The following is a 26,439-nucleotide window of genomic DNA, read 5'->3' as shown; positions in this document are numbered from 1 at the left end:
GGAAAGGAGAGAACAAGGTACCCAGGCTTGCTGGCAGCGGGCACCAGAACATGAGGCTGCAGGGGAAAGCAAGCCTTGCCAATGTACTCACTACTGACTTCCAGCTTCAAAGTTACAAGCCAATAAATTCCGTTATTTAAAACAACTCATTTGTGGTGTTTGTAATAGCAGCCCTGGCAAACTAAGACACCCTGTTTGTCATTCATTGGGATTCTTGAATCTGTAAAATGGTATCTTCCATCACTTTGGGAAATTTTTTATCCATTAACTCTCAAATACTGTCTATCCCATTCTCTCCTTTTGGAATTCCAGTTAGACTTTTGTTAGACCATCTCACTTTGTCCTTCATATCTTTTAACTTCTTTCTTAGTCTCTCTTGGTCTATCAGTTCTGTACTCTGGGATAACTGTTTTCACTTATGTTTCAGGCCATTAATTCATTCCTCAGATCTTAAGATGTATCTAATTTTTTGGGTTAAACATGACTTTTGTGTGTAAATGTCAGTTATTGAATTTTTTTTTTTTTTTACTTCTGTAAGTTTTCTTTTTCAAATTTACAAGTATTGTTTTGTTTTGTTTTGCTTTCAGTTTCTGTCCCCTTTAGGTGTTTTCAAGACTTTATTTTGGATCTTTAATCATGGTAAAGAACTTTTACTTTATATACATTCAATGTATGAATTTTGCTATTTCTTCTTTCTACTTGCTTATGGTACTGTGTCTTCCTGTGTGCACGTTTATTTTTATCCATGGGTTGCTCATTTTCCTTGGGGAATTACCTGTGAGAATTATTTGAGACCTATGATGAAGATGTATTCTTGCATAAAGGATCTGCATTTGCTTCTGCCATGAACCTGTGCAGGGAGGTAATATTATCAGCCTGGGATGGTTTTAGAATAATTCACCACGGCTTGAGGTGTTCTTCAACCACCTAATTTGGACTTTGAAACTAAAAAGAGTGAGCTGGTAAATTCTCAGGGATGGGCTCTCATTTTGGGTTGTGCTTAACATCAAGGTAAATTTTCCTGAACTCTTCTGGAGATGGGGGATGGATAGGTTAACCTCCGTTTCACCCTGACACTGAGGGCAGGGTCCCAGTCTAAGAAGAGAAGGCTCTTATTCGACTCTCCAACTTGTTGGGGCCATGGTCTTTGTCTTCTGTGCCCACCCACTCAGGCCTTGGAAAGGGGGGTTCAAGTTTGCCTGGTTTGGCAGATGCCTTCAGGATAAAAGCTATTTAATATTCCACTTAATTCCCTGGGTTGCTGTCTTCACTTAAATTTTGGCTGGTTATTCTCTTATCGTCTTGTCAGTTCTTTGATACTTCTTAAAAAGAGCTTTACGTTCCTTTAACCAGCATTTTCAGTTGTCTTAATTGGAAGAGTCAATCTCAACACAGTGCCAACCAAATCACTGGGACCCCTATCTCCATTCAATTTAGAGTTCTTATTGCTTGTCACTCTTAAAAACTCCCGGGCCCTATGTTAATATTCTCATACAGGCCTTCAGAATACCTACCCTGAATTACTGTAAGTTTTTCATCTGGTTTTCCTTCCTCTAATCCTGTCTTCTTCCAACCTTTTCTCCACATAGCATGTGAGTGGCCTTTCAAAGTCAGATTAGGCTACTCCCCTGCTTAAAACACTTCATTGGCTTTATATTTCCCTCAGGAAAAAGTTTAAATTCTTAAACAAGACCAGTCATGAGTTAGTTTCTGATAGTATCTCCAGGTTTATCCCCTTTCTTGAACTCTTTGCTCACTTACAGTTAAATTTCCCACCAGTTCCACTGTCTTTTATTTATTGGACAAGCTATTTTTTTCCCTCTGCCTGGAATATAATTTCCCTCACTTTCAGTTTCTCTCTCATTTTGGGTAGGGGGGGTACAAATAAGTTAAAAAAATTGGATCTAAACAAACACTGAAATCATTCCATCTCTTGCTGTTTCCCTTAGCCATTATGCCCTGTGAGAAGCCTTTCCTTGGCTCTCACTGACTGCCAAAGTACACCTCAAACAGGGGTGCTCCCGAAGGCGCGAGAGACATCTGGACACTACAGGCAGGGCACACAACCCATGAAATCAGCACCCCATAGGTGGGCCTTACCTTGGAATATGTGATAATCTGTTTCCCCAACGTAATGTTAGACTCATTTATAATTTTTCTTCACATGATTCTTCTACCCATTTTATCTGAACCCATAATTAGCACTATACCTGTCAAATATATGTGCCAGAGGCTTAAATCTTTGGTCTGTTCATATGCCGGTTGAGTCCTGAATCTCAGCAAAGTTGTAGCCAACACTTAATTTCCAGTTCATAGGACTTGCCAAGGACAACTAACAAGATGGTGATGGAGAACCCCCATCCCTAAACACAGAGTATCTATAGCTGCAAGCAGAACAGCTCCTTCCATCTGCCCATAAGATCTAAGCCCCCTCTCAATCTGAAGCAGAGCAGGCAACACCATCCCCAAATCCTCAAGATTGAGGAAGGAACCAACTTAAGGAGAGAATGCAACCATGGACCAAAGTAGACAATATTACTGTAGTAATGAAACAACTTGTAACGTTGATATAAAGTCAGTGGTTACCAGACATTCTGAGGGGAGGTGGAATGAAGAATAGGTGGAACAAAGGACATTTTGAGAACGGGAAACGGACTTGGCCCAGTGGATAGGACATCTGCCTACACATGGGAGGTCTGCGGTTCAAATCCCGGCCTCCTTGACCCGTGTGGAGCTGGCCCACGTGCAGTGCTGATGCGCACAAGGAGTGCCCTGCCATGCAGGGGTGTCCCCCGCATAGGGGGGCCCCATGCGCAAGGAGTGCACCCTGTTAGGAGAGCCGCCCAGCGCAAAAGAAAGTGCAGCCTGCCCAGGAATGGCGCCGCACACACGGAGAGATGACACAGCAAGAGGACGCAACAAAAAGAAACACAGATTCCCGTGCCGCTGACAACAGCAGAAGCGGACAGAGAAACAAGATGCAGCAAATAGACACAGAGAACAGACAACCAGGGTAGGGTAGGGAGGGGAGGGGAGAGAAATAAATAAATCTTAAAAAAAAAAAAAAAAAAAGGACATTTTGAGGATATTGGAATTGTTCTGTATGATATTGCAATGATGGATACAGACCAGTATACATTTTGTGAAAACCTATAAAATTGTACAAAGTATAAACCATAATGTAAACTATAGACCATGGTTAGTAGCAATGCTTCAATATTTGTTCATCAATGTATAAGAAATGTACCCATGTAAGATGTTATTAATAGGGGAAAATGTGAGGGCAGGAGGGGGTGGGTTACATGGGAATCCCTTATATTTTCAGTGTAACTTTTCTGTAATCTAAAACTTTTTCACAAATAAAGGGAAAAAAAAAAAAAAAAAGAAGCCCTCCCTGGGCAGTGCTCCTACCTTGCAATATCACAGCACCTTCTAGAGTACCCAGTGATGCTCACTGCGTGTCTGGCTGTTTATTTGCTTCATTAGACTGTAAACTTCCTAAGCGCAGGTTCAGTTCTCTAAATACATTTCTTATTGAGACAAAGTACAGCTCTCTACTGTTCCTACTGTCACAATAGTATGGCTTACTTCATTTGGATAGTAACTTTATCACCAATGATACAGCAATAATCTCTAGTTCTGTGTGTGCAAAATGAATGCTTAAAAATATTTCTCAGTGTGTTTGTGTGTGCGTCCATGTATTTGATTTCTGCATATGGTGTAGTCTTTTTATGCTGAAACTAGATAGACCCTCCCAGCAGCCAGCCTACACTCCCCTTGTGGGTCCCTGTCCTGCTCCAGGGGGAGCAGAGTGACCCTAGGTGCGTACTGGGGTGGCGTCTGTGCCAGTCTATGGGTGGCAGCCTGACAGACTGAATCAAGAAACTTGTCTCTGGCTTACCCTCCAGAATATGCACGTTTAAGAAAAAAATAAAAGTGAAAAATACAAAGCTAGACTGAAAGCGTTCTAAGTTGCACATTACTTGCTATTAATTTATATCCTAAATTGCACACCATTTCTATTCATGACTAATAACAAATGTCAAGAGTTTTGCCTGTTGCCTGTTGTGAGACCAGCAGAGGGAGCAGGTGAGTATTACAAGAAGCTTTGATCTACCTTCCTTCCTGTACGGGTACCATCTCTGTTGAGGTTTTCTTGGTTTCTTAATTTTTTATTGTGGCCAAACAAGACTTTTTGACCTATAAATTAAAAAAGATCATTGAAATATGCTTTAGGATATTGGGGAGAGTACATAGTATTTTCTGTAAATAGTTCACCAGTATAGCTTTACGGCTTTTAAAAAACATTGCTGAAATTGTTTTCTTGAGGGAAACAGATGTCAGGAACTAGGCACCTTAATAGTGCTATAAATGTCCTCTCTTTACAGTCTTTGTACAATTTACTTCCTTTTATTTTCTCTTTTATATCAGTCTTTCTTTGAATTTGGATCCTTACCTTAAATGGAATATTTTGGGGAAGTACAGTTTATTATTAATGAAGTATCAAACAAATTGCTTAAAATAGATTTTAAAAGAAAAGGTTGAAAGTACATGTATTAGATTATGAAGGGCTTGAACTGACATTAGACAACTGTATATAGTTTCATGAATGAACAGGAATGATATTGAGCATTTTTATGAACTTAAATGCAAACATTTTATGCATAATTATTTTTATAATGCTAATATAATTATTGAAAATTATATATAATTTCACAAAATTTCTTTTTGCACATGTAGTTCCATAACCAAGCCTAATTTCCCACAGGAATTTTTTTTTTATACCAAGTAAGTTGGATGGACAAGAACACCAAAAGGGGGTCATGTGCTTTTTTTATTTCTTTGACATAAGCAATTTTATTTATGTTAACCTATAACCAAGAAAGATAATATATCTTAATGTAAATAATACATATGACATTTTTATCTCTCTCATTTTCAAAGGTCTCTCAATAATTGAGACAAAATTTTTTATAAATTTAGGTTAAACAAAGATTAATCTATAGATGACATTTAGCTACTTTCAAGTGAAAACTCATTCTGTGAGAAAGTCAGATAGGTCTTAGAATGATTATGACAAAAGAGTGGGACTAAATTTTTAGAAGCAAAGGAATTTGAATTCCCTGCAACTTCGGTGAAATGAATTAAGAGCCCTTAATAAAAAATTTTAATTAATAAACCTGTTTAGAAATCTCTATTGATATTTTTTGTTAGTCAAAGAAAAGATTTTGACTTAACATAGGTCATGGGTAAAATAGTAATCACACATCTATCCACTGAAATAAAATGTTTAGCCTTTATATCCATGAGGTAGAAAAACAAGACACAGAATGATTGGCAGGAAAATTATTAGGCTGATGCACTTATCTATTGTTATACTATTTCATTCACTGCCTTTTTAAGTTGTGACTTATCTTGACCTTTCTGGCATTTTCTTGATGGGAAGATTAAATATTCCATAAAAATATTGGAAAATGAAAATAATATCTAAAAATTAATCAGCATTTGAGGTAACTTTATGTAATATAACTATTATATAAACTAACAACAGAAAACATTCTAAAAATTCAGGGAATTTGTGGTGATATCTTAAAAAAAATAATTACTTGGATATTTCCCAAGTTTCTAGTAAATAAAATACTTTTACTTTTCAAAGTGCTTAAGGCTATATATTAAATACAACATGGCTTTCAAATGTTCTTTAGCAGGTGATATGTTGGTTCATGGCAGTATAAATTGTAAAAGATTAAGTTTCTTTAAAAAAAATCTGTACTCCATGTTTTTTCAGACACAAGTTTACAGTAAATTTCAAGAAAAGTTAGAATGAATGAGTGTTTCGTACCTTAAGTGAAACTAAAAATTTTCAATTGAGGTCTATTAAGAAGGACAATCACTTGAGAATCCACATGAAAAATAAAGATTTTCTCATATTCTTAACTCTGATTCTTCCTCCAATGCCAGCTTGCTAACAGTTTCTATGGCTGTCTGTCTAATAGAAGTTACACAGCTGCAAGAAGAAAGATAATTGTCAAAGATAAGGTTGATGATATCTAGGCATTTGTCCTTTAAAGCAGTGCACTTACTCTATCTACTCCACGGAATAAAAACATAACTGGTAGTGCAGGGGAAATGCCTGTTTCCCAGGAAAGGAAATTGCCTGAAAACACATCTGGCAAAGAGCTTTTTCTCCTCCTTTGGTAGTTAGATACTTACTTTAACAAAATATACATTTCCTCACCTTTTACAAAGGTGAATACCTGTTTCTAAGTGGACACCATTTAATTTATACTCTAAATATATTGGGTCAGCTATTTTCTGTCAAACGATATATATATTATTTATAAATTACAACTAAAACAGGAAATTGTGCTAAACTAGGCATCACACTTCATTTCAAAAATTGTTCATAGTCTAGAAAGCTCATCAGACTCTTCTAGTTATCTATCTCAGATGAAATTAAAGAGGTAAACAAAGAAAACAGAAAAGAACTGTTAAAGCCAAAAAACTGAAAATGCAGCTTATATATACACATATATGTATACACACCCACATATATTTAACTTCTGTATTCAGACAATGACCTGGATTGCCAGGATTTTATCCTATGCTAGAGAGTAACGATTTGATCTGAGGTGGCCATTAGTGAATTATTCTGCACGTGCAGCATGCCTTTTCCTGTTTACAGAGCCCACAGATCCACGAGGGTGAGGACCGCGCGTGGTGGTCCTTCCATAGATCACGCAGCTGCTCTGGCTCAAGACGACCAAAGGCCACAGAAAGTCTTTGGCAGTGAAATGGATTCTGCCACTAGGGATACGTGTTTGTGCTGCAGAGGTGACAGCCAGTACTTAACAGTGATTCTGTATTCTCTCCATAGAAGGTCGAATTCTGTCAGGTTAAAATAGAAGTAAAAATTATTGCTTTAAACTCTCCTTAAATTCATCACCATCAATGCAAAAGAAAGGCGCACAGATGTGCTTGGCGGATTAAATTACTGAGGGTGGTCATTTCCCCTCACTGAGTCTTGATTTCCTTATCCACCTAAAGGGACAATATCTACCTTACGTGGTTATCTAGGTATGTGTGTGTGCATGTGTATGTTTGTACTTATAATTTTTCTTTTTCTTCTATCTTTACAGCAATTGTAAGGAGCTTTCCCTTTGGTACTTTTTTCAAATCCCAGGAAGGTAATCACCTTTCACAGCGTTCCAGATTCACGGTCGAGTATTAGTTCAATATGATTAGCGGCTCTGGAAAGTGCTAACAGTAGGTGCTCCAAAGTTTTTGCAAAATGGCTCTACATTCCATTTGTGGCTCTTCAAATTCAGTTCAACTCATATTAAAATGGAACAGAAATGGTGATCTTCCATGAAGCATATAGAGGAATTACTATATAGGGAGAATGCGTTCAGGAAACAGTTTTATATATATATATATATTTGCTTGTTACAGCTTCTTTTTTTAAGCTTTCATTAATGAGTGCATACAATTTGGGAAAAGAGAAGCTGAAGTAACTTTTTCCCTAACAACAAGTTTACATTCAATGAACTCTCTAGGGGTTTTCCCTGTACAATGAATATTATGTTGTGTATAAATGTGGACTGAACTCATTTCTCAATTTTGAAAAGGTCAGGGCTAGGAAATGAGGAAAGAAGGACAAGATATACCTAATGTCTCTTCCAGCTCTAACATACCAGGCACCAAGCGTCCTCAAGTGTGCCCATCCATCCACAAACGGCTAATAATCAAAACAGTGTTCCATCTTCATTTGTAGGATATTTAGTATTGAGAGTTCCTTGCATGCCAACACAGCACACTCTCCAAATATTAAGGCCATGCTGGTCAAATAACCAGCACCAGTTATTATCTCTGGAGACTGGAGGCACAGATGCCATACTTTAAAGTAGATTATAGCTAGAGACTTTAGAAAGGGCAAGCATGAGACTGACATGGTGCAGATATGTTGGAAAAAGAATCCAGCATTAAATCTATTATAAATATAGGAGATCAATGTGTCTTTTAGTGAGTTTGAATACTTTCCACTTATTTTTCAATTAGGAGTGGCTTTTTCAAAGCTTACCTTGGATTTTAACAGGTATGAAAGCAATACCACCTCTCTCCCCAGGTCTAGTTGGTGGAGTCTCATCTCTCGGTCCCTCTTCCAGCCCTTGATTTGTCTAAATACTATTAGGGTGAATAATGAATATTAAAGTGACTTATTGCACTTTATGTGGAGTATGTGGCCCTCCTGCAAGTTTTATTTGACTCTCTTGTGCTTGGGGGCTACCCCACTTCGTATTCATTTAAAGCTGAGGTCCTTTTTTTGGTTTCAGGCTTCCTGAGACACCATTCACATAGTGTAGAAAGGGGGACAGCCTCACAAGTTGCCCTAGGCCCTCTGAAAAGTGGGGATCAATCTGATTCCAAATCCAAACAGAAGGAGATCCCTGCCACAACTTACATTTCTGGAGGCGTCAGAGAGGCCCAACCAGCAGATCCTTTAGGTTTTTACTCATGTATTAGGGCCTTTGTTCAACAGAGCAAATTAAAACAAGAGGCAAATTATAACTAGAAAGGGACAGTTCTACAGACAATGAACGGGAGCCCCTGAAATTTCAGCTGGTGACAGAATACGGGGAGAAAACAAACATGATTAAGAAAATAAATAGCAATGTGCACAGCTGTTTGGCAGAAATGTTAGAAAAAAGAACTGGTTGGGCAAGCAGACTGATTTTGGGAAGCCTGCAATAATATTTCTCATTTTATAGCCTCATCTGCCTTTTGCTATCCTGTCAGCAAGTCATTGAAGAAAACTCAAGATTCTCTTTGAAAATGAACAGTTCTGAGAACCCCAGTCAAATCTATGTTGGAGAGTGGAAGAGGATCTGGACTATGTTTAACCTCTAATCCCAGAAAAACAAGTCCTGGGCCAGGGGATGGAAGTAAACACAACACTCTTCTTTTGCTATTCCTCCAATAGCAGGAATAGCTATTCCTGACTGTGTAAAACCATCCGTTACATCTAGTTTACTAAACAATTACACTAGGATAAATATGACCAATGAAATAGGTTTAACGGTTGGCTCCTTTGTCCCCGTTGGCTAAAGGCACAACCCCAGCCCTGTCTTCCTTTGTGAGGCTCTACACCTAGATCTGCTTTGTCTTCTTCCCGGGCTCATGTTGGCTGTCACTGGGCTTGCATAGCTTCTCTTAGCTCCTCAGTGATCAGTTATTGCAGTCAAGTTTGCAGCACTAACTACAAAAAAGTCTCTGCAGCTTTTAGCGTTGTACTGCCTACGGATGGCCGGAGCACATGTGATGTCCTCCTTTGTATTGGAGTCATTTTTTCTAGTACTTCTTCTTTCTACTACATTTGATATCCAACTTTCAAAGCTGCCTTTCTCTTTGGGTAAATGTTCCTGCCCCTTTCATAAGTCCCTGTTCCCCAGCTTGTCTCATGCTTCTCGAATCTTTAAGAATCATTTCATGATCTGAGGGATCAGAGATTCCAGTTTTAATTTGACTGCATTTCGGAGTGGCTTTACAGACTTCACATACCCCACTGGGAGGATGCCCTGTGGTCTAAATAGAGGCCAGCAAACTACAGCCCAGTGCCGGTGTTTGAATGGCCCTAGAGCTAAGAATAGTTTGTACATTTTTAAATGGTTGAAAAAATTCTAAGAAAAATATCTCTTGACATGTGAAAAGTATATGAAATTTAAATTTCAGTATCCATAAATAAAGCTTTATTGGAACACAGCCATGCCCATTCATTTATATATTGTATAGGGCAGCTTTCGTGCCACAAGACAAAGTGGAGTAGTTGTGACAGAGACCACATGGCCGACAGAGCCTACAGTGTTTACTATCTGATTCTTTACAAAGGGACTCTGCTAACCTCTGGTCCAACTGGAACCTCCCGGACTCTGGGCTTCCAATAATCCTACTTAGGAATCTCCAAAGAGCTACTCATTTCATGTTCAAGCCAACCAGGTAGGAACAGTGTCCCCCACAGAAGCAGCATGATTTTTCTTCTCTGTGCACTCACAATTCTTTGTTTTATCACATCTGATCTATTTATGGGTCACTCTTCCTTGCAATACAATTAGCTTCTTTGAATCAGAAATCCAGTTGCATTAATCTCTATGTCTCCAGTGTCTACCAGAGTGTCTGATACAAAATTGGTTGGAAAATTTTCTTCCCAGTTTTTCTTTCTCCTGGAAGATAAATGATTATTAAAACCACATATTAATACCATATAATATACTTTTTTCAAGTGAGGGATAAATTTATCAAGAAAACAAAACAAAAATCCCACCACTCTATACTATCACTTCACATTCAATCAGAGAATAGCAAATGTATAATAGTCAGTGGTGAAAGAAGTGATTCCCATTTATTGGAAAGTGCCAAGAGGGAAATATATTTATATTCCTAAATATAAATTTTAATCCTGAAAATGATACAGAGACAGAATTATTTCCATTTTATAAAAAGGGAAACTGAGGCTTAGTGAAGCTAAAATTTGTTCAAGGCCACACGGAACTGGGTTCTAACACAGTCCTTATCCGCAAACCTATATGCTTTCCTCTACAGTTCACTGTCTGAAAGGGTACACTTTTCTTTAATTTTTTCCTCTAGTGGAAACCATGCACCACATCTTGATGGAATCAAACTACCTTTTCTATTAATGAGACCCTTCTAGAACTGGAGTTCTAGCATTTTTTGTGCTCTTGGGAACTTTGGTAGTATGGTGAAGCTACAAACACCTCAAAAAATGATAAATGTTACTGTATTCAGATATTACACAAAAATATCTAGGGACAGATATGAGTATAATTGATAGTTTTAAATATCTATAATAAAAATAGTTATGAATTTTATTAATGAGAAAGTCACAGATATTCCTCATACTACTCTTGTCTGTTGATTATTGATAATTATAAAGCCTACATTTCAGTTAAAGCTTAATGAAAATTAAAGATTTTCCCCTAGCCAAGTCCATGGACCCCATGCATTCTCTTCATGGGCTTGAGGCTAAGAACCCTGCTTTAAAGGTACTTTGGGACTCATTATATTAACAGAATGGGTTTTTTAAAGTTCTATTTAGGTCTCTTGAAAACAGATTCCACGAATACAAAATCCACTGTACAAACTTCACAGTCACCTAAGAATTAAAGGATAATTCTTTCATCTTCTGAAAGTTTATCAGGTGTGATTATAGATTGGTATCTGCCATTCATGGTTAGATGTGGTCCATTAAGTCAGTGTACCAGTTATTCTACCCTAACGGAATAATAAATCTTGTGCTGTGATGTAAACAGGTTATGGCAGAGATTATATATATTTTTTATGGACAATTTAGCTAGTAAGTTAACATAATGCTAATTTCTGAAGTATTGAGTATTAGCTTATTAAAGGAAGTATAACCTGTAGGACTTACAGAGTCACAAAACTGAAATAGAAAAATCTTGGAAATTAGTGTAACTCCTGAATTTTACAGGTAGGGACATTAGAGATTAATTACAAAGGGGAATGATTTGCCTAAGTTGAAAACCAAGTGGGACTAAATTGATCCTGGATAGCATGTTACGAAATGATAGGTTTTGAGCAAATTCTGATTTAAAAAAATTTTGTTTCTCTACCTTTTGTAATTTAATGAACTGTTAATCAGCCCCAGTATACTTTAAGTTTATTTTGGATATTGAAGTAGATGATATTTTGTTAAAAGAGTGTTAGAGCTCAAAAACTGATCTTCTTAGCATGATTTGATAAAGCAAGATCTTCCTAACAAGCTGTTTTAAAAAGAAAAGTTTGTATACTTAGAAAAGAGTTCAAAGGACAAGTAACACCAATGAAACTATTTTCCTATGAAAAGGCACAGAGTTTATAAGAGCAAAACTTATTCTTCTTTATTTGTAATAACAAAAATAAACCAATGTCCTGACATATTTGTCATATTTTTCTTCCTAAAGGAAAAAACAAGAATTTTCATTGTACTTTAAAATTAAAGTTATTACCTCAGCTCTTTTATCAGCTTCACACTGTGAAGTCAGTTTCATACAGAAGAGGAGAAGAGGAAAGAACTTTGCCATGTGACAGAAAGGAGAAGGTTCAAACAGTTGAGGCCCCAGGGAGAGACAAGTCATGAGCCTGGAAGTTTGCAGTGATACAGGAAGCCTGAGAGACCAGCCCTAACCAGGAGACAACTGGAAGCCCGGAGGGAAAGGAGAGCCCAGGCGGAGGTCAGCGACCATCTTGCTTCAACACGTGGCAACTGACTTTGGTGAAAGAGCAACCTTGAGTTGGACTCTTAACAGCCTTGTAACTGTGAGCTTTACCCCAGATAAAAATACCTTTTATAAAAGCCAAGATTTCTGGTACTTTGTGTCAGCACCCTTTTGGCAGTCTACTACAGAATATGGTACCAGGAGAGTGGGGTCATGGTTTTGCAATTACCAGAAATGCTGGAACAGTTTTATAATTGGGTAAGGGGTATGTTTTGGAGGAATTGTGAGATGCTTGATGGAAAAGGCCTAGGTTGTTTGAAGAGACTGTTGACAGGAATATGGAGCCTGGTAAGGCCTTAGAAGGAAATGATGATACTTTTATCATTGACTCCCAATGTTATACAGCGGGTGGAATTTGAAAATGGTGAGCCTGGACATTTAGCTGAAGAGCTTTCCAAAGTAAAGTTGGAGTTGTGGCCTGGCTTCTCGAAGTTTATAGCAAAATATGAGAGGAAAGACATAAGCTGAGAATTGAATTGTTGGGTACAAAGAAACCAGACACTGATTCTGGAAATTCTAAGCCCCTAGAATTCAAGACCCCAGATGATAGTGCCCCATTTGAGGCAATTAGAACTTGTAAGCAGGAGTGAAAATGCAGGATCCCAGGAAGACTTGTGAAAAGCCTTACTGTCTAATGGCTTGGACCCTGCTTTGTACATGCTAAACCAACAAGCTTTTTGTGAGAGATATATGAACAAAACCATTGTCAGCCTGGACTGAAAGGGACATAGATAGGAGAGATGGAAGGGAAAATGGCTTTAAGAGGGAAACCATGGAAGCTGAGGTCTGGAATTACAACATCCCAAGAGAGGGCCCCCACCCATGTGTATGGAGAAGATGAGTTTGCTTTGGCATTTGAAGAAGGTGGATGTTCCATCCATTGTTCAGGGAAAATTTTGCTACCCCAGGGTACAGAGAGGGTAGAGCACATTCCCCAGTGGCTGGAGAGTTAGGTTGCTACCCCACTTCTCTGAAGGGGATGGGCCTGTTCCCATAGGCTAGGGAGTGTGAAGTTACTACCCATGTCTCTGAGAGGGGTGGGCTTGTTCCCCATAGATTAGGGAAGGCCAGGTCACTACATCACTGTTCTGAGGAGGTTGGGCCTGTGTGCCAGAGATTAGGGAGAATGTTGCCACCACCTCCCTCTACTAAGGCGGTTGAGACTTTACCCCAGAGACTGGGGGAAGTGTGGCTATCACCCTAATGTTCTTGTAGGGTGAGGTCTGGAGCTTGGTCACACCCAGATGCTTGATAAGAGTGGAACGAAGAAAACGGCCATTGGGCAAGCCTGTGGAAAGGCCCCAAGGAGAAGAAACCATTATCTTAGGAATGCCTCTCAGACTTGGAAATCTAACAGAGTATGCCCTGAAGGTTTTGGAACTCTTGGGACCTGTGACTCATGTTTTCCTCCCAAATTCTCCTTGCAGTAATGCAAATGTTCATCTTATGTCTGTCCCTCTATATACGGGAAGCAGATAACTTATTTTGTAAGTTTCACAGTTAGACAGCCAGAGGGGACTTCGCCCCAAGACATACTGTATTCCTGTAACTGATTGTGATGTGATTTTGTACGTAGTATTACTACTGAAAGGATTTAAGTTTTTTTTTTGAATATTGTAATGTCTTTTTGGGATTCAGAGGGTAGAATTTGGCAGTTTAAGATTATTTATGAATCCCAAAAAAGAGAAAGATTATGCTTGTAAACTTATCTATTCTGGGTGTTGTACCCTTTGATTACATTGGATTTAGTTGAGTGGCCCTTGATTAAATTACCTGTTAAGATTAGGGCTTTAGGGGACCAGATGTAGCTCAACCGGTTTAGTGCCTGCTTCCTATGTATAAAGTCCTGGGTTCGATCCCCAGTACCTCCTAAAAACAAACAAATCAAAAAATAATTCTCATTGGAGAGCAGCTATACTCAGTGGTTGAGCACCTGCTTCCTATGTACAAGGTCCTGGATTTAATCCCTGGTTCCTCCTAAAAGTAAGTGAGTAAATATATATATGAGCATACTAGCCCCATGGGTTTGTTGTGCCACAGAATTTTTTTTTTAAGAAACAAAAAAAGGTTACGGCTTTGATTCGACCATGTCAGTAAGGTGTGACTCAAGCTGAATCCTCATCCCCTTGATGGGCCTATGTAAATGGACACTCAAGAAGACTCATGAGGAAAGGAGAGAACTTTGCCTTGTGACAGAAAGGAGAAGGTTCAAACAGCTAAGGCCTGGGGAGAGACCAGCCGTTCGCCTGATAGTTTGCAGCTGATATAGGAAGCCCTGGGAGACAAGCCCTTACCAGGAGAGAGAGGACAGAAACTTGGACAAAAAAGGAGAGACCAGGCAGAGAGCAGCAACCATCTTGCTTCAACATGCAGTGACTTTGGTGAGAGAGCACCTTTGAGTTGGACTCTTTAGGGGCTTGTAACTGTGAGCTTTTACGCCAGATAAATACCCTTTATAAAAGCCGAGACAAAGAGAGAGAAAGAGAGAGAGAAAGAGAAGAGGGAGGGGGGGGAGAGAGAAAGAGAGAGAGAAAGAAAAGAGGGAGGGGAAAAGAGAGAGAGAGGAGAGAGAGTGCTCTCTCTAGGAAATACTTAATTAGGGTGGTGCCTGTGAAATACCCAGGGGTCCTGTAACTAATCAGTTTTTCCCAGAGGCTTTCTGCAGTATGTAGTCCTGGTTGGACAGCAAGCATTATGCTCCGATTTTTCCTGTTGCCTGGCTAGTGACCCCCCTACAGGAAGATAACGGATAAGCCAGGAGGGCGGAGCAGCTAGCTACACATGTCTGGCTGCTCTTATCAACTTATCATATAAGGAAAGTAAAGTGATTGATTCAGATACAGACACTGTAGAATCTGGGAAAAGAGAAACAAAGAAACATTAAAGCTGATCTGTAAAGCTAATAGAGCTCTCACAAGTGAGCAGGATTATTCTCCCTTCTGGACTCTGACAGTTTACTGGATGACCGGAGAGAAGACAGCAGTGAAAATCAAGCTTGCTACTAGAAAAGGAGAAAAAAGACAACTTTCATTGATGGACCTTAAACCATGGCAGCATAGCCCTGCATTTTAGAGGGTGGCTGAGTACTCTGGACTCCTACGTGCCTTGAAGTTTGCTAAGCTGGTGGTTTCACCAAAAGAAAGCATGTGGCAGATTGTTTTCTTTACTTTGGGCTGTGATCTTGTCCTAGCGGCAGCCTACAACAACTTTCGGAAAAGCATGGACAGCATGGGGAAAAAGCAGTATCAGGTTCAGCATGGATCCTGCAGCTACACTTTCCTCCTCCCAGAGATGGACAACTGCCGCTCTTCCAGCTCCTACGTATCGAATGCTGTACAGAGGGATGCACCGATAGATTATGATGATTCAGTGCAGAGACTGCAAGCACTGGAAAACATCATGGAAAACAACACTCAGTGGCTAATGAAGGTAGGAAAATCATCAGTTTTACTTTTTGAGAAAGTGAAGCTCTTAAGACCTGCTTTGTTTTAACAGGATTAGGGCAGGAGGGTGATGCTTGTGGGTACCTGTGAATGAATTAGCCTTTTTAAACGTTTATCACAGTGTGTAAAATTAATCATGGGTGAAAGGGATTATTAGAAGAAGAAAAAAAAGCCAGAATGAAGAGAGAAAATCTCTGAAGTTTGAAATCTTTATTAATAAAGTGAAGGAGAGGAAGTGCATATCTCTGCAAAACTTCTACGCTGTTTTGTTTGTTTTAGTTTAAACTCAGTAACACCGATTCCCAGAGACATTATAAACTGGTCACAGGCATGTGAGGGAAGCTGAAAGCAACACAGCAGTGCCAGAGCCAGGAAAAACGTGACAGTCATGTTAATTACTGATAAATAACGGATGGAGCAAAGTGCTTTACCAATTTCCTGAATTTATTTACTAAAATAGATTATGACTCTTGGTAAAAATGAGAGGAAATTAAATAAAACAGCCCTTATGTTTCTCAGAATCTCAGTGCTTTACCCACCCCCAAACTTGCCATTTGTAAACGGTGGTAAGTTTTCCACGGGTCCCGAAGGGATTCAGTGCTGCAGCCACATTTCAGTTTCAGAAACCAGCTTTGAAAATATTCTCACATGGGACGAGTGCTCAGGGCAGGTATGCTGAAGTTATGCAATGACAAGACCGTCTGATGGCTTGCACTTGGGGCTATGATTATTCCACTGTTTCACAGACTTTTTTATACAGAGTTTAACCAAAATAGGATATTGGAAGCTCTATTTTTCTTTCACATAAGATCATTTTCACATGCAAACCTGGGAACAATTTATACAAAAAAACAAAATCACCCTGGAATTTTTCTTTACATGAATTATATATATTCCAAAGAAGTTTAAAGAAAATGCGTATATAAAGTGTTAAAATGGTGACATTACATTAGAAAATTGTTACATGATAAAGAATGTGACTATTTAGAACCATATAAAAGTGGTGAAAAAGTTTATTAGCCTCATTCAACATTTTCCCCCAGAAAAGTATAATTATTTTCTAAATCTTTCATTTCAACATAGGCTTTGTGTTAGGACACCTTATCTTAATCTCAGAAAAGATCCTGGATCCTATCTGTGTTTCTCATCAATTCCCCTGCCATCAGAGAGAAAACAACTACATCATTACTTGAGCCATAAGCCAAAATGAATGAATGCTGTCCCCACTACTGGTCACTGCAACAAGTCAAAAGAGAAAACAACAAAACTTATGTAACTGATCAAAAAGACCTGTCAAATATAGACAATATAATATAAAAGTCACTAGTAATATCTTTTCAAGCACTGTCCTTTCTGGGTAAGTTCTCCAGTAAGTTTTTTTCCTTTCCTAAGAAAGTCAATGTAGTATGCCCCTTTTAAATCTAAAAGACACAGACATGCAAATAATAATGATAAACTTTAAAAAGTATGTGGCAACACTGATTCAAATATTTGAATGACAAATTGTATCCTAAATATATGTGAAATTCTCATTTTCTATTTCTTTCTAAATTGTTATGCTCCCTACATTTACTGTGGCATGGTTAATGGCCAGTGCTAACAGCCTCAGTGATGGATGAAAGAAATACAGTAGTAAACATTCTAATCTGCTCAACTGGTAAGTCATTTCCTAAAATAAACAGTGAAGAAGCATAAAAGAATGTTTTGCCAAATTCAAGACTGTTAAGTTATATTTGCTTAATTAAGCACTCATCAGGGATACCTGAAACTCTATTAGCAAAGCTCATATTTATTTCTTAAATTATCCCCTTCTCTTGGGGCTTTGAAAAACTAAAAAAGGAAAAGGACAAGGAATGCCACATTAGGTAATAAGACTTCTTCCTTCCCAGGATCAATTAGTAAATATTTGACCAGTAGAACAATGGTGTTTCTAAATTCCTCCTTTAGTTATGTAGCTAAGTATCACCAAGAATGACTTAGTAGTTTACCTTTTCATCTGCTCAGCACCTGTTCTCTCTGGCCTAGCTCAGTAATTTAAGATGTGCACCTGAGAAAGTCAATTTGTACTCTCATTAACTTAGCTTACTGGCTTCTGGCTTAGGAACGAAAGCAAAAAACAAATACAAAGCTCACTTAAAACGGTAACCTCTATTTCGTCTGTTTTGTCACCTGTGATAATAAACTTTTCTTCACATGGAAGAAAATAACATGTAATGAATGATAGGTAAGCCACATAATTAGATTGATCAACCTTACAATCTAACACCTATTGATAGATTACCCCAGAAAGAAAAAGCACTGATCTGTGTTTTTCATTATGTTTTATATATTTCCTTTTCTTTAGGCTGTTTATTGTTTATGTTTGCACATTTCCTGTCTATTCATGACTAACAATACTGAAAATCAAAGAAGGAAAAAAAAGCCTTTAAACTTAAAACTTGTCAAGAAGGAAAATAAGATCAAGTTTACTGGTTAACTTTGAAGCAAATGGATAGCATGTTCAACTTCTGTGTGGGTGCCATAGTCTAAGGAACTTAGACTAGAAAGCTGTTTTGCACATCATCAAAAGATCTCTCACTGCCCCTTTAATCTGTCAGCCAAAGGAAGTGTCAGACTTCTGAATGAGTGCAGGGGAACATGAATGGAACAATACAGAGAAGGTTCATTTTCCGCTCAGTGGTTAAACAAGGATGAGATACATTCATGATCATTAGTACACCAAATACACCATGATGACTTAAAAAAACACTATGTGCACATTTCCCGTGCTAATCCTACAGCTATTCTAAACTTCTGTCCCTGTGATATTAAACATGCTTTATAAAAACTGACAAATAACTTACCAAAATGGATTGTATTTTGCTATGAAACCAAATATACATTTTTTTCAATTAGAGGAAATATGGAAAGGAAATAAACAACTATTTCACACGGATGAATACCTTACGTTTTATAAATAACTACAAACTCCATTGCTACTTCAAAACAGAATGATTTGAAAATAAAAGTGCTTACCAAACTCATGTAAAAATTTCTTCTGTCATCTTATATATTTTTAGTGCCACTAGTATAGATTGAGAACTGTGAATCTGAATTACTACCCTTTTTTTCTTTAAAAGCAAACAAGAATATATCCTTTCAACATACCTTATTGAAGAACTACTACTTAGTTGATGTATAGTGAACAATGTAGTGATGCTCTTAAAAAAATAATTGCTGTAAATGGAAAAAACGGATGATGACAAGTTGATAGATGAACTCAGCCTTCCAAACCCTCCCTGCCAGGGATTTTGTACGGGTGGATGTGTGTGCTTTATCATGTGTGGCTGCAAAACACTCCTTAGCTGTAAATTCAGAAAAGAAAAAAAAATCTCATACATAGCCAGGGATCTACTGCAGTACTGGAGGGAAAAATCCATTCCTGTACTCAACATTCTATCCTGAACCATGAAATAGGGTGATGGGCAGTATCAGAAGTGAATTTTGTGCATTCAGGTGATTAAACCCTCTAGTTAAGATTGCAAGAAAACACTTACTATATTAATATCATAGCAAGGGATGAAGAGATGATAAAAATTTCACTGTGGTAGGGAAGTACAGCATGTTTAAGTTTAGGAAGTGTGAATATTATGCTTATAATATATTATGCAATATGCATAGTACCATATGTTTACTATATACAATATTTAAAGTATAATATATATTTCATATATAGATATTATATATATTGGATATATAATGTTTAGTTTCTACAGTCAAACAGCCTCTGCTTTTTAAACTGGGCTGTCTGATAACTCTTTTTTCCAAAGGTACTGGGGATTGGACCGCAGGCCACATACATGCAAAGCAGGCCTTCAGCCACTGAGCTATGATTAACTTGTAATTAGATTTACTATTTAGGTTTCATACTATGGTGAGATGATCATTTGCCTGCAGAGTCTAGAACTAGGAAATGGAATTGTATATATGACTTACATAATACGTTACTTCCTGTTTAGACACTAGATAATATATATAGATTCAATACTGAAATTTGAAAAATCCTTTGTTTCCTTAAACTTTATACACTGGTTGTAATCCAGTTAACCTGTAAGCCAGTTACTGTACACAGAATTTTAAAATCATCTTATAAATGGTGATTAGATGCTTAGACAGGCCCACAGTGTTTCTTTTAATCCTTTAACAAAAATGAAATTTTGTTTATCTAGAACTGAAAAAAAAATGAAATCAAACGTATCACCATATGAATAATTTAAAAAATAAAATACAATGAAAATAATATATGGGCAAGCTAAAAACAAAAACATCAAATAAAAAGGTAGAAAATAGGAAGTAAATTTTCCTTTTACCTAATCTTCCAAGTCCCTTTTCTCAAGATTAGGATTTAGAGAGTCATACTAATCCTTTATTGTGACACAATTAGTATAAAAATTAATGACTTTCCATCTTCTCAAAACATTTACAGAGGCATTACAGTATCATTATACTATGATCAGAATCTTTTTTAGCTCACAATTAACATGAAAAGAGGTTGGTAGAAAGAGATTTTATTTAAGGAAAAAGAACAAAATTTGGAAGACTGAGATAAAGTAGAATATGGATTAAAGCTGTGTGTGTGTGTGTGTGTGTGTGTGTACGTCAGAGACAGAGTAAAGGGACTCCCTGAGAGATGGAAAACATCAAGACAAGGTAAAGGGGAAGTATATGGCATGATTGTTTTGACAGGGAAGAAAGAAGGTGATTTATATAGTTCCATATTCTGGCTACCACATGACATCAGGCACCTGGACAGCTTTGTAGATTTCCTGAGTTTAGATTAAGAGAGTTCTGAAATACACAATGAATCATTAACATGTGCAGGTTGCATGTGCATCAGGTGTCCATAATTTGCAGAATATCTATATTACCCAATGATAAGGACAACTTAATAGGCTATTCTCTCTCTTTATCTCTGTATACACACACTCACACACATTTGTTCTGTAAAATGGACCATTTAAAACAGACTTCATCTGGGCAACCAATGAGGTCTAAACTAATTCAGCCGGGGCCTATTTTAAGTGAAGCAACTCTTCTTCCTTTCACTACATGCTTCTTCAACGTGAAGGAATCTGGCAATGAGATTTTCCTCCTGAATTATCCTAGAATTCTTCTGGTATAAAGTCAAGTTTTTATCACTAAAGTAATTAGTAGTAATATAATAACGGGGCAGCAATTGAGTGGCACTTGATAACTTTAAAGCACTTTCTACATTTTACCACATTTTGCCTTAAAAATATCTCTAGAACAGGTACAGTAGATATAATTACATCTCTTTTTTATCACATATCAATGGGTCATGATAATATCAATGAGCTTTCAAGCTTAGAAATATTGCATCAATTGCCTAAAGAGAAAAAAACAAAGAAAATCACATATATCCCCTCCTCTGACAAAAAGAATTTTCCAAAGGGCTGGAAAAATTGTAGAAAACTGTTGAGAGAAGTGTTATGGATATGGATATGTGTTGAAGTATACTGTTATTTCTTGGTTCATTAAAGTAAGTGAGTGAATACCCCTCTATCTTTCCCACCCTTTTTGGGGGTTTTGCAGGACTCATTAGAGTTCATTTATTTATTCAACAAATATTTATTGAGGGCCTATATGTATCCAGGTTGTGTTCTAGGTGCTTGGGATAAATCAGTGAGTGTAAAACAAAAAAAAAAAGATTCTTGCCCTCATAGGGACATACTTTATACTACTATATTCTAGTCAGAATATGTGTGACAGACAGAAAAAAAAATAATTAAAAGGAGAGAAAAGACACGGTAAGGTGACCAAGAGTGCTAGAGGTTGGTGGAAAGTAGTAATGTAATCATCACTACATTAAAACCTCTTTCATAAAAAATAATTTTCAATTAAAACTATTTTTGAATGTCAATTTTTCCTGATTACCAAAGTATAATACAAGTTCACTGTAGACAAGTATACAAAAAAGCACAGAAAATAAATGTGTAATTCCACCATTCTGAAATAACCATTCTTAATATTTAGTGCATGCAAATACCTATATTATGTATAATTAATCTAGAATATACTGTATATACTCTAATACTTATGCACACCTATATACAGCCTGAAGTCAGGTGTGCTGTCAGTCTTAAAATTAATATTTCATTTAAATTAGATATTTCCCCATGAAATCACCTTTCTTTCTTATCCTAATCCTGGCATGCACCAGCTGACAAAAGATGTGAAATCTATTAAAAATCTCCTAAGAAGTGGACCTAATCCTCTTAACATCATCATTCTTTGAACAAGCTAAGATCATTATCTTTGCAATTAAAATAGAACCTAATTAAAACTCTAAGATCCTCCCTGAGGGGTTGTCATGGTAATTACTTTGCTCCAAAATCAGCTCATTTTTCTTTTTGAGCAACCTTTCAAGTTTATGAATTACTTTTTATGAATCTTTGTAATTATGCAACAATTTAACATTACAAAGTATTAATATTCAATATTTTAAATCAACAATCAAATTAATTACTTATATTAAAATAGAGCCTGCCATCTTTTAAACATGTAATTTTATAATTTTTTCATGGGCAATGGAGATTTTTAAGGGAAGATTATTCAGGTGCAGAGGTCTTGGGAAATACTTTATTTTATCATGCTTACATAATCTAGAGAATTGATCATTTTATATGCGTTGACTAGTTATAATAGTTACTGATCTTTTAGATAGAGAATATTAATAAAGTATTAAAAGGAAGCTAGCATCTCTACTTTTCCTTTCTCAATTTTGTCACATTCCTTGTCTAGAGCAACTGGGTATAGATTAGCATTTCCTCCTACATTAATACTCCTCTTGATGTAAGATGGACTAGTCAACCAGGGTGTCACAAATCTGAGGTCAGAAGACCTACCACTTCTATCTCCTGTATTAATTAGCTGAAATTCCAGGACGTACATTAGAACCTTTATTATGATTGTTTCATAAATTCAAGGGATGAAGGTTAAACCAGAATTATGAGTTAGCCTTTGAATGTCATCAGTTAACATTTAGTGTCGGACAAAACATACTATGCACTGAAGATTTCTATTTTGACTGCCAAAAGCACATCTTCGTAATTATGTTCAACAGCAAACGGGAAAAAACACATAATGAAAAAATTCTTATTTCATAAACTTTTATCCAGGATGCCATACTCCTTGAAATAACTGGCTTAATCATGTGTAATGTAATAAGTTAGTCTGACAGTCTTTCTAATCCAAGAGGGGGAACTAAGAAAGAGCTGCCCATTCTACTCTGCCATAGGGAGATGTAAAAAGGAAGAAATGAAATTATTAAGTGGGCTTTCATTTCTGGCCCATGTCAGCCTGGGAATTTAGCTAAAGGAGAGCAAAGGGGGATAGTATGTTTGTGTTCTACCATATTTCAAATAAAGGCATTAATTCTCAAAGAAGAGATAGTTCAGACACAATTGATCAGATTCAAAGGAATCTAAATAGAAAATAAACTTTGTTTACCTAGGAAGCGCATGCTCTATTAGACTGAGCATGCCTCTGAAGTTATTTTCTTGGGGGTTGGCATTTCGCATGTTTAACTCTAGTTAAAAACTGGGAGACCCTAGTGAAAGCTGGCTGGGATTACCAGTGAGATCCAAGTCATATGATGTCAGTCTTTGCTGTGGATTTATTTGTTCATCTTTATATACACTAAATGAGTTTTTTAAAAGCAGGAATAACTGTACAATTGTTTCAGTGATATTTTGACTTATTCAACTAAATTAACTGGCTGAAACCATCACTGTGTGTCTTTAAAAAGGCAAGTGCAAGTTTTCCTACCTAAATTGGTGACATCTTGAGATTACTATGAGCTTCAAATACAATGACAGATGCCAAAGTACTCTGGAAACTATAATAATACCAGAAACAACCTTATCAAGATGTATACTGTATCTCACATTCATTAAAGATTATAATTTCACTTACTCTTATTAGGTTAAATGATCTAACCAGAATTATCTGGTGGCAATAAACACATATTTCCTTGAAAAAAGGTGAATCTAATTTCCCATAGTATCTTAGAGTTAAGATTTCTCAAAGGTATATATCTCAAAGCACATCTCCATGCTAAAAGATAATGAATTTCATTGAACACTGAAAAGAACAATATAAGTGCATGTATAAAATGCTTTTATTCTGTGTATTACATGACTCAATGCCTCTCTCTAGAAATACTGTGCTCTAAAATAATTTATTACGTGACACCGAAATGAACCTACTTTCCTATGCTCCTATGTAATGTAATAAGCCTATTAAAATGTTTACATTAAATTAATTTTTATCACATCAAGTTTCAGTGAGTAATCAGCAATACTGCTCTTCTGCATATTCTGTTTTTATAGCAGAAGAAGGCAGGAACTAAAGTGAGGATTACAGCATAGCTCAAAAACTACCTCTGAGCAGGCATTTTGGGGTTAACTAGTCAGCTCACACTTCTTGGTAGAACAGATTCAGAACTACTAGGAGGTACCATTTCCTTTGATTTTCTCTGGGTTCCTGAAAGCATTTTCTCTGCTATTAGATTTTTGGAGTCAACAGATGATATTATTGACTCTTGGTTATCGACTAGATAATTATAAACAATAGTCTGAAAATAACTGAAGTATTATTTTGAGTTTTATTAACTACTATCTAGGAGTTGGAATCTTGAAAAATTATTACATAAAGATGTACCTTAAAATTGGTCTTCTTAATGGGAAATTTTGGTGCAAAAATGTAGCTAGAGAGAATACATTATTATGTTTTGTTGAGTAACATAAAATCATCAAATTTAGACCATAAGCTAATTAACTATGCTAAACATTTGGTGTGTGTGTTTGAATTCCTTACTATTTTTAACTACTAAGGAATGGATTCTTAAGTTTCCTAAAAACAAACAAGCAAAAAGAATTATCAGACTTACCTTAATAAAGTGTTAATGACAGGAATTCCTGACCAGAATTGTTTTGAACTTAACTGTAACAGTAAAATGTTCTTAAAAACAGTGGTGGTTGGGATAATTATATTACAAGTTTTATTTTAAAACTTTTAAAAGACTAATCAAAACACCATTCCCTCAAATAACAATTGGTACTTTGTGATGTGTAATTAATTGTCCTTATTTCTAAATGTGGTTCCCTGCTAAGTAATAACAAACGTAATGACTCCACTTATGCTTTTTCCTTTAATTAGACAATTTAAAAAATACATGTAATTTATTTATTGCTGTATGATTCATTTGCCCCATGCCACAAAGGTTTTACAGCTGCAATGTATAGAATTAATTGATGATATGTTACTTTTCCTTTCCCCTTCTTAATTCCAAAATACTACTACCATTAAAATAAACCATTCTGGATGGGAATGAAAGAAGAAAAAAAAAGTATGATAAATATTTGATGAATTAAAAACTCTGTACTTAAATGGGATACTTTCTCTAACTGTTTCAGTTTTAATTGATTCAAAATCCTAAATTGGAACAAAGGTCAACACAGAGTCAGCAGTCAGAGCAGCTATGGAAGATAACTGCAAAAAACCACATCTAACTAGCTCCACTCTCAAACCTCCTCAAAAACAAGTGTACTCAACTCACTACTGTGAAGCCAGTGTCATTTGTTTGTTTAAAAATTCTACCGAGTTCTTGTAAAAACTCATTATGACAGTATCACTAGAGGTCAAAATAGAGGAAGGTACTTTCTGCCACTTGTCTATATGTAGTTGTTGCAAAATGACCACAGTGATGATGCTGATGATCATGATAGCAACTGACACTTGCCAAGTGCATACTGTATGCTGCTACATCATCTCATTTAATTTTCATGATAGCCCATTTAAAGTATATATTTTCTTCCTTTACAGTTGAAGAAACTCAAGCTCAGAGAGGTTAAACAACTTATCAGAAGGTATATAGCTGGCAAAACTACCATAAAATGTCTTACTTTCACTGTTTCTTACAATAAAACAGATTTTTTACAACATTTAAATAAAAATCTACACATCTTTTTTTGTGGTTCGGGAAAGCTAACGCACTTCACCACACTCCCCACGTCTGCCATTCTAACTCTACACACAAGCGTCACCACATCCCCATGTCGCCGTTCTAACACTACACACAAGCGTCACCACATCCCCACGTCTGCCATTCTAACTCTACACACAAGCGTCACCACATCCCCACGTCTGCCATTCTAACTCTACACACAAGCGTCACCACATCCCCACGTCGCCGTTCTAACTCTACACACAAGCGTCACCACATCCCCACGTCGCCGTTCTAACACTACACACAAGCATCACCACATCCCCATGTCACCACTCTAATACTGCACACAAACTGCCACATCCAAAGCCTGTCCATCACCATGAGTAAGAACAATGGGAAACAGTCAGAAGACTAAGTCTGGTAGATATTATTGTCTCCATTTTACCCCTGAGGAAATGAACTCTGAGATGTAAGTATCCTTCTAGGACATAGAGATAGTACACAATTTCTGCACATATTCTACTATAGAGGAACATTTGAGTTCTTTTATAGAAGTCAGCACTTCCTAAGTGGACAAATCTTGTATTGTTTTTCTTGTACTATTTATTATCTTTGGAATCTTTATAGTTGGATTGACTTAAAGTTGCCTTCCTTAAGTGAGTCCCAAGACTATCTACCTTACAATGAAATCCACTCT

At 36.8% G+C, this 26,439-nt stretch overlaps 2 protein-coding genes across 8 annotated transcripts in view; one reads left to right on the top strand and one right to left on the bottom strand.

The window, feature by feature from the left end:
- MCPH1 (microcephalin 1) overlaps nucleotides 1-26,439 on the bottom strand; it is a 268,454-nt gene that overhangs the window by 74,172 nt on the left and 167,843 nt on the right. The window contains exon 13 of one of the 6 annotated variants that reach the window (XM_023582754.3): nucleotides 8,492-10,217. The exons of the other annotated variants lie outside the window; for them this stretch is intronic. Within the exon in view, the coding sequence (XP_023438522.2) occupies nucleotides 10,137-10,217 (81 nt within the window). The 3' untranslated portion in view covers nucleotides 8,492-10,136. Of the gene's footprint in view, nucleotides 1-8,491; nucleotides 10,218-26,439 lie in introns of those variants that run through there. 6 annotated transcript variants of the gene reach the window in all.
- Nucleotides 14,931-26,439, top strand: part of ANGPT2 (angiopoietin 2) — a 50,012-nt gene continuing 38,503 nt past the window's right edge. The window contains exon 1 of one of the 2 annotated variants that reach the window (XM_004472361.5): nucleotides 14,931-15,719. In XM_004472361.5, coding sequence (XP_004472418.1) covers nucleotides 15,435-15,719 — 285 coding nt within the window. In that variant the 5' untranslated portion in view covers nucleotides 14,931-15,434. The remainder of the gene's footprint in view (nucleotides 15,720-26,439) is intronic. The other variant, XM_004472360.5, reaches the window with a different exon arrangement.

This window comes from Dasypus novemcinctus, chromosome 25 (assembly GCF_030445035.2).
Source record: "Dasypus novemcinctus isolate mDasNov1 chromosome 25, mDasNov1.1.hap2, whole genome shotgun sequence".
Classification (NCBI taxonomy): domain Eukaryota; kingdom Metazoa; phylum Chordata; class Mammalia; order Cingulata; family Dasypodidae; genus Dasypus; species Dasypus novemcinctus.
The sequence above is the reverse complement of the archived record's forward strand: the minus strand, read 5'-3'. Positions and strand labels throughout refer to the sequence as shown.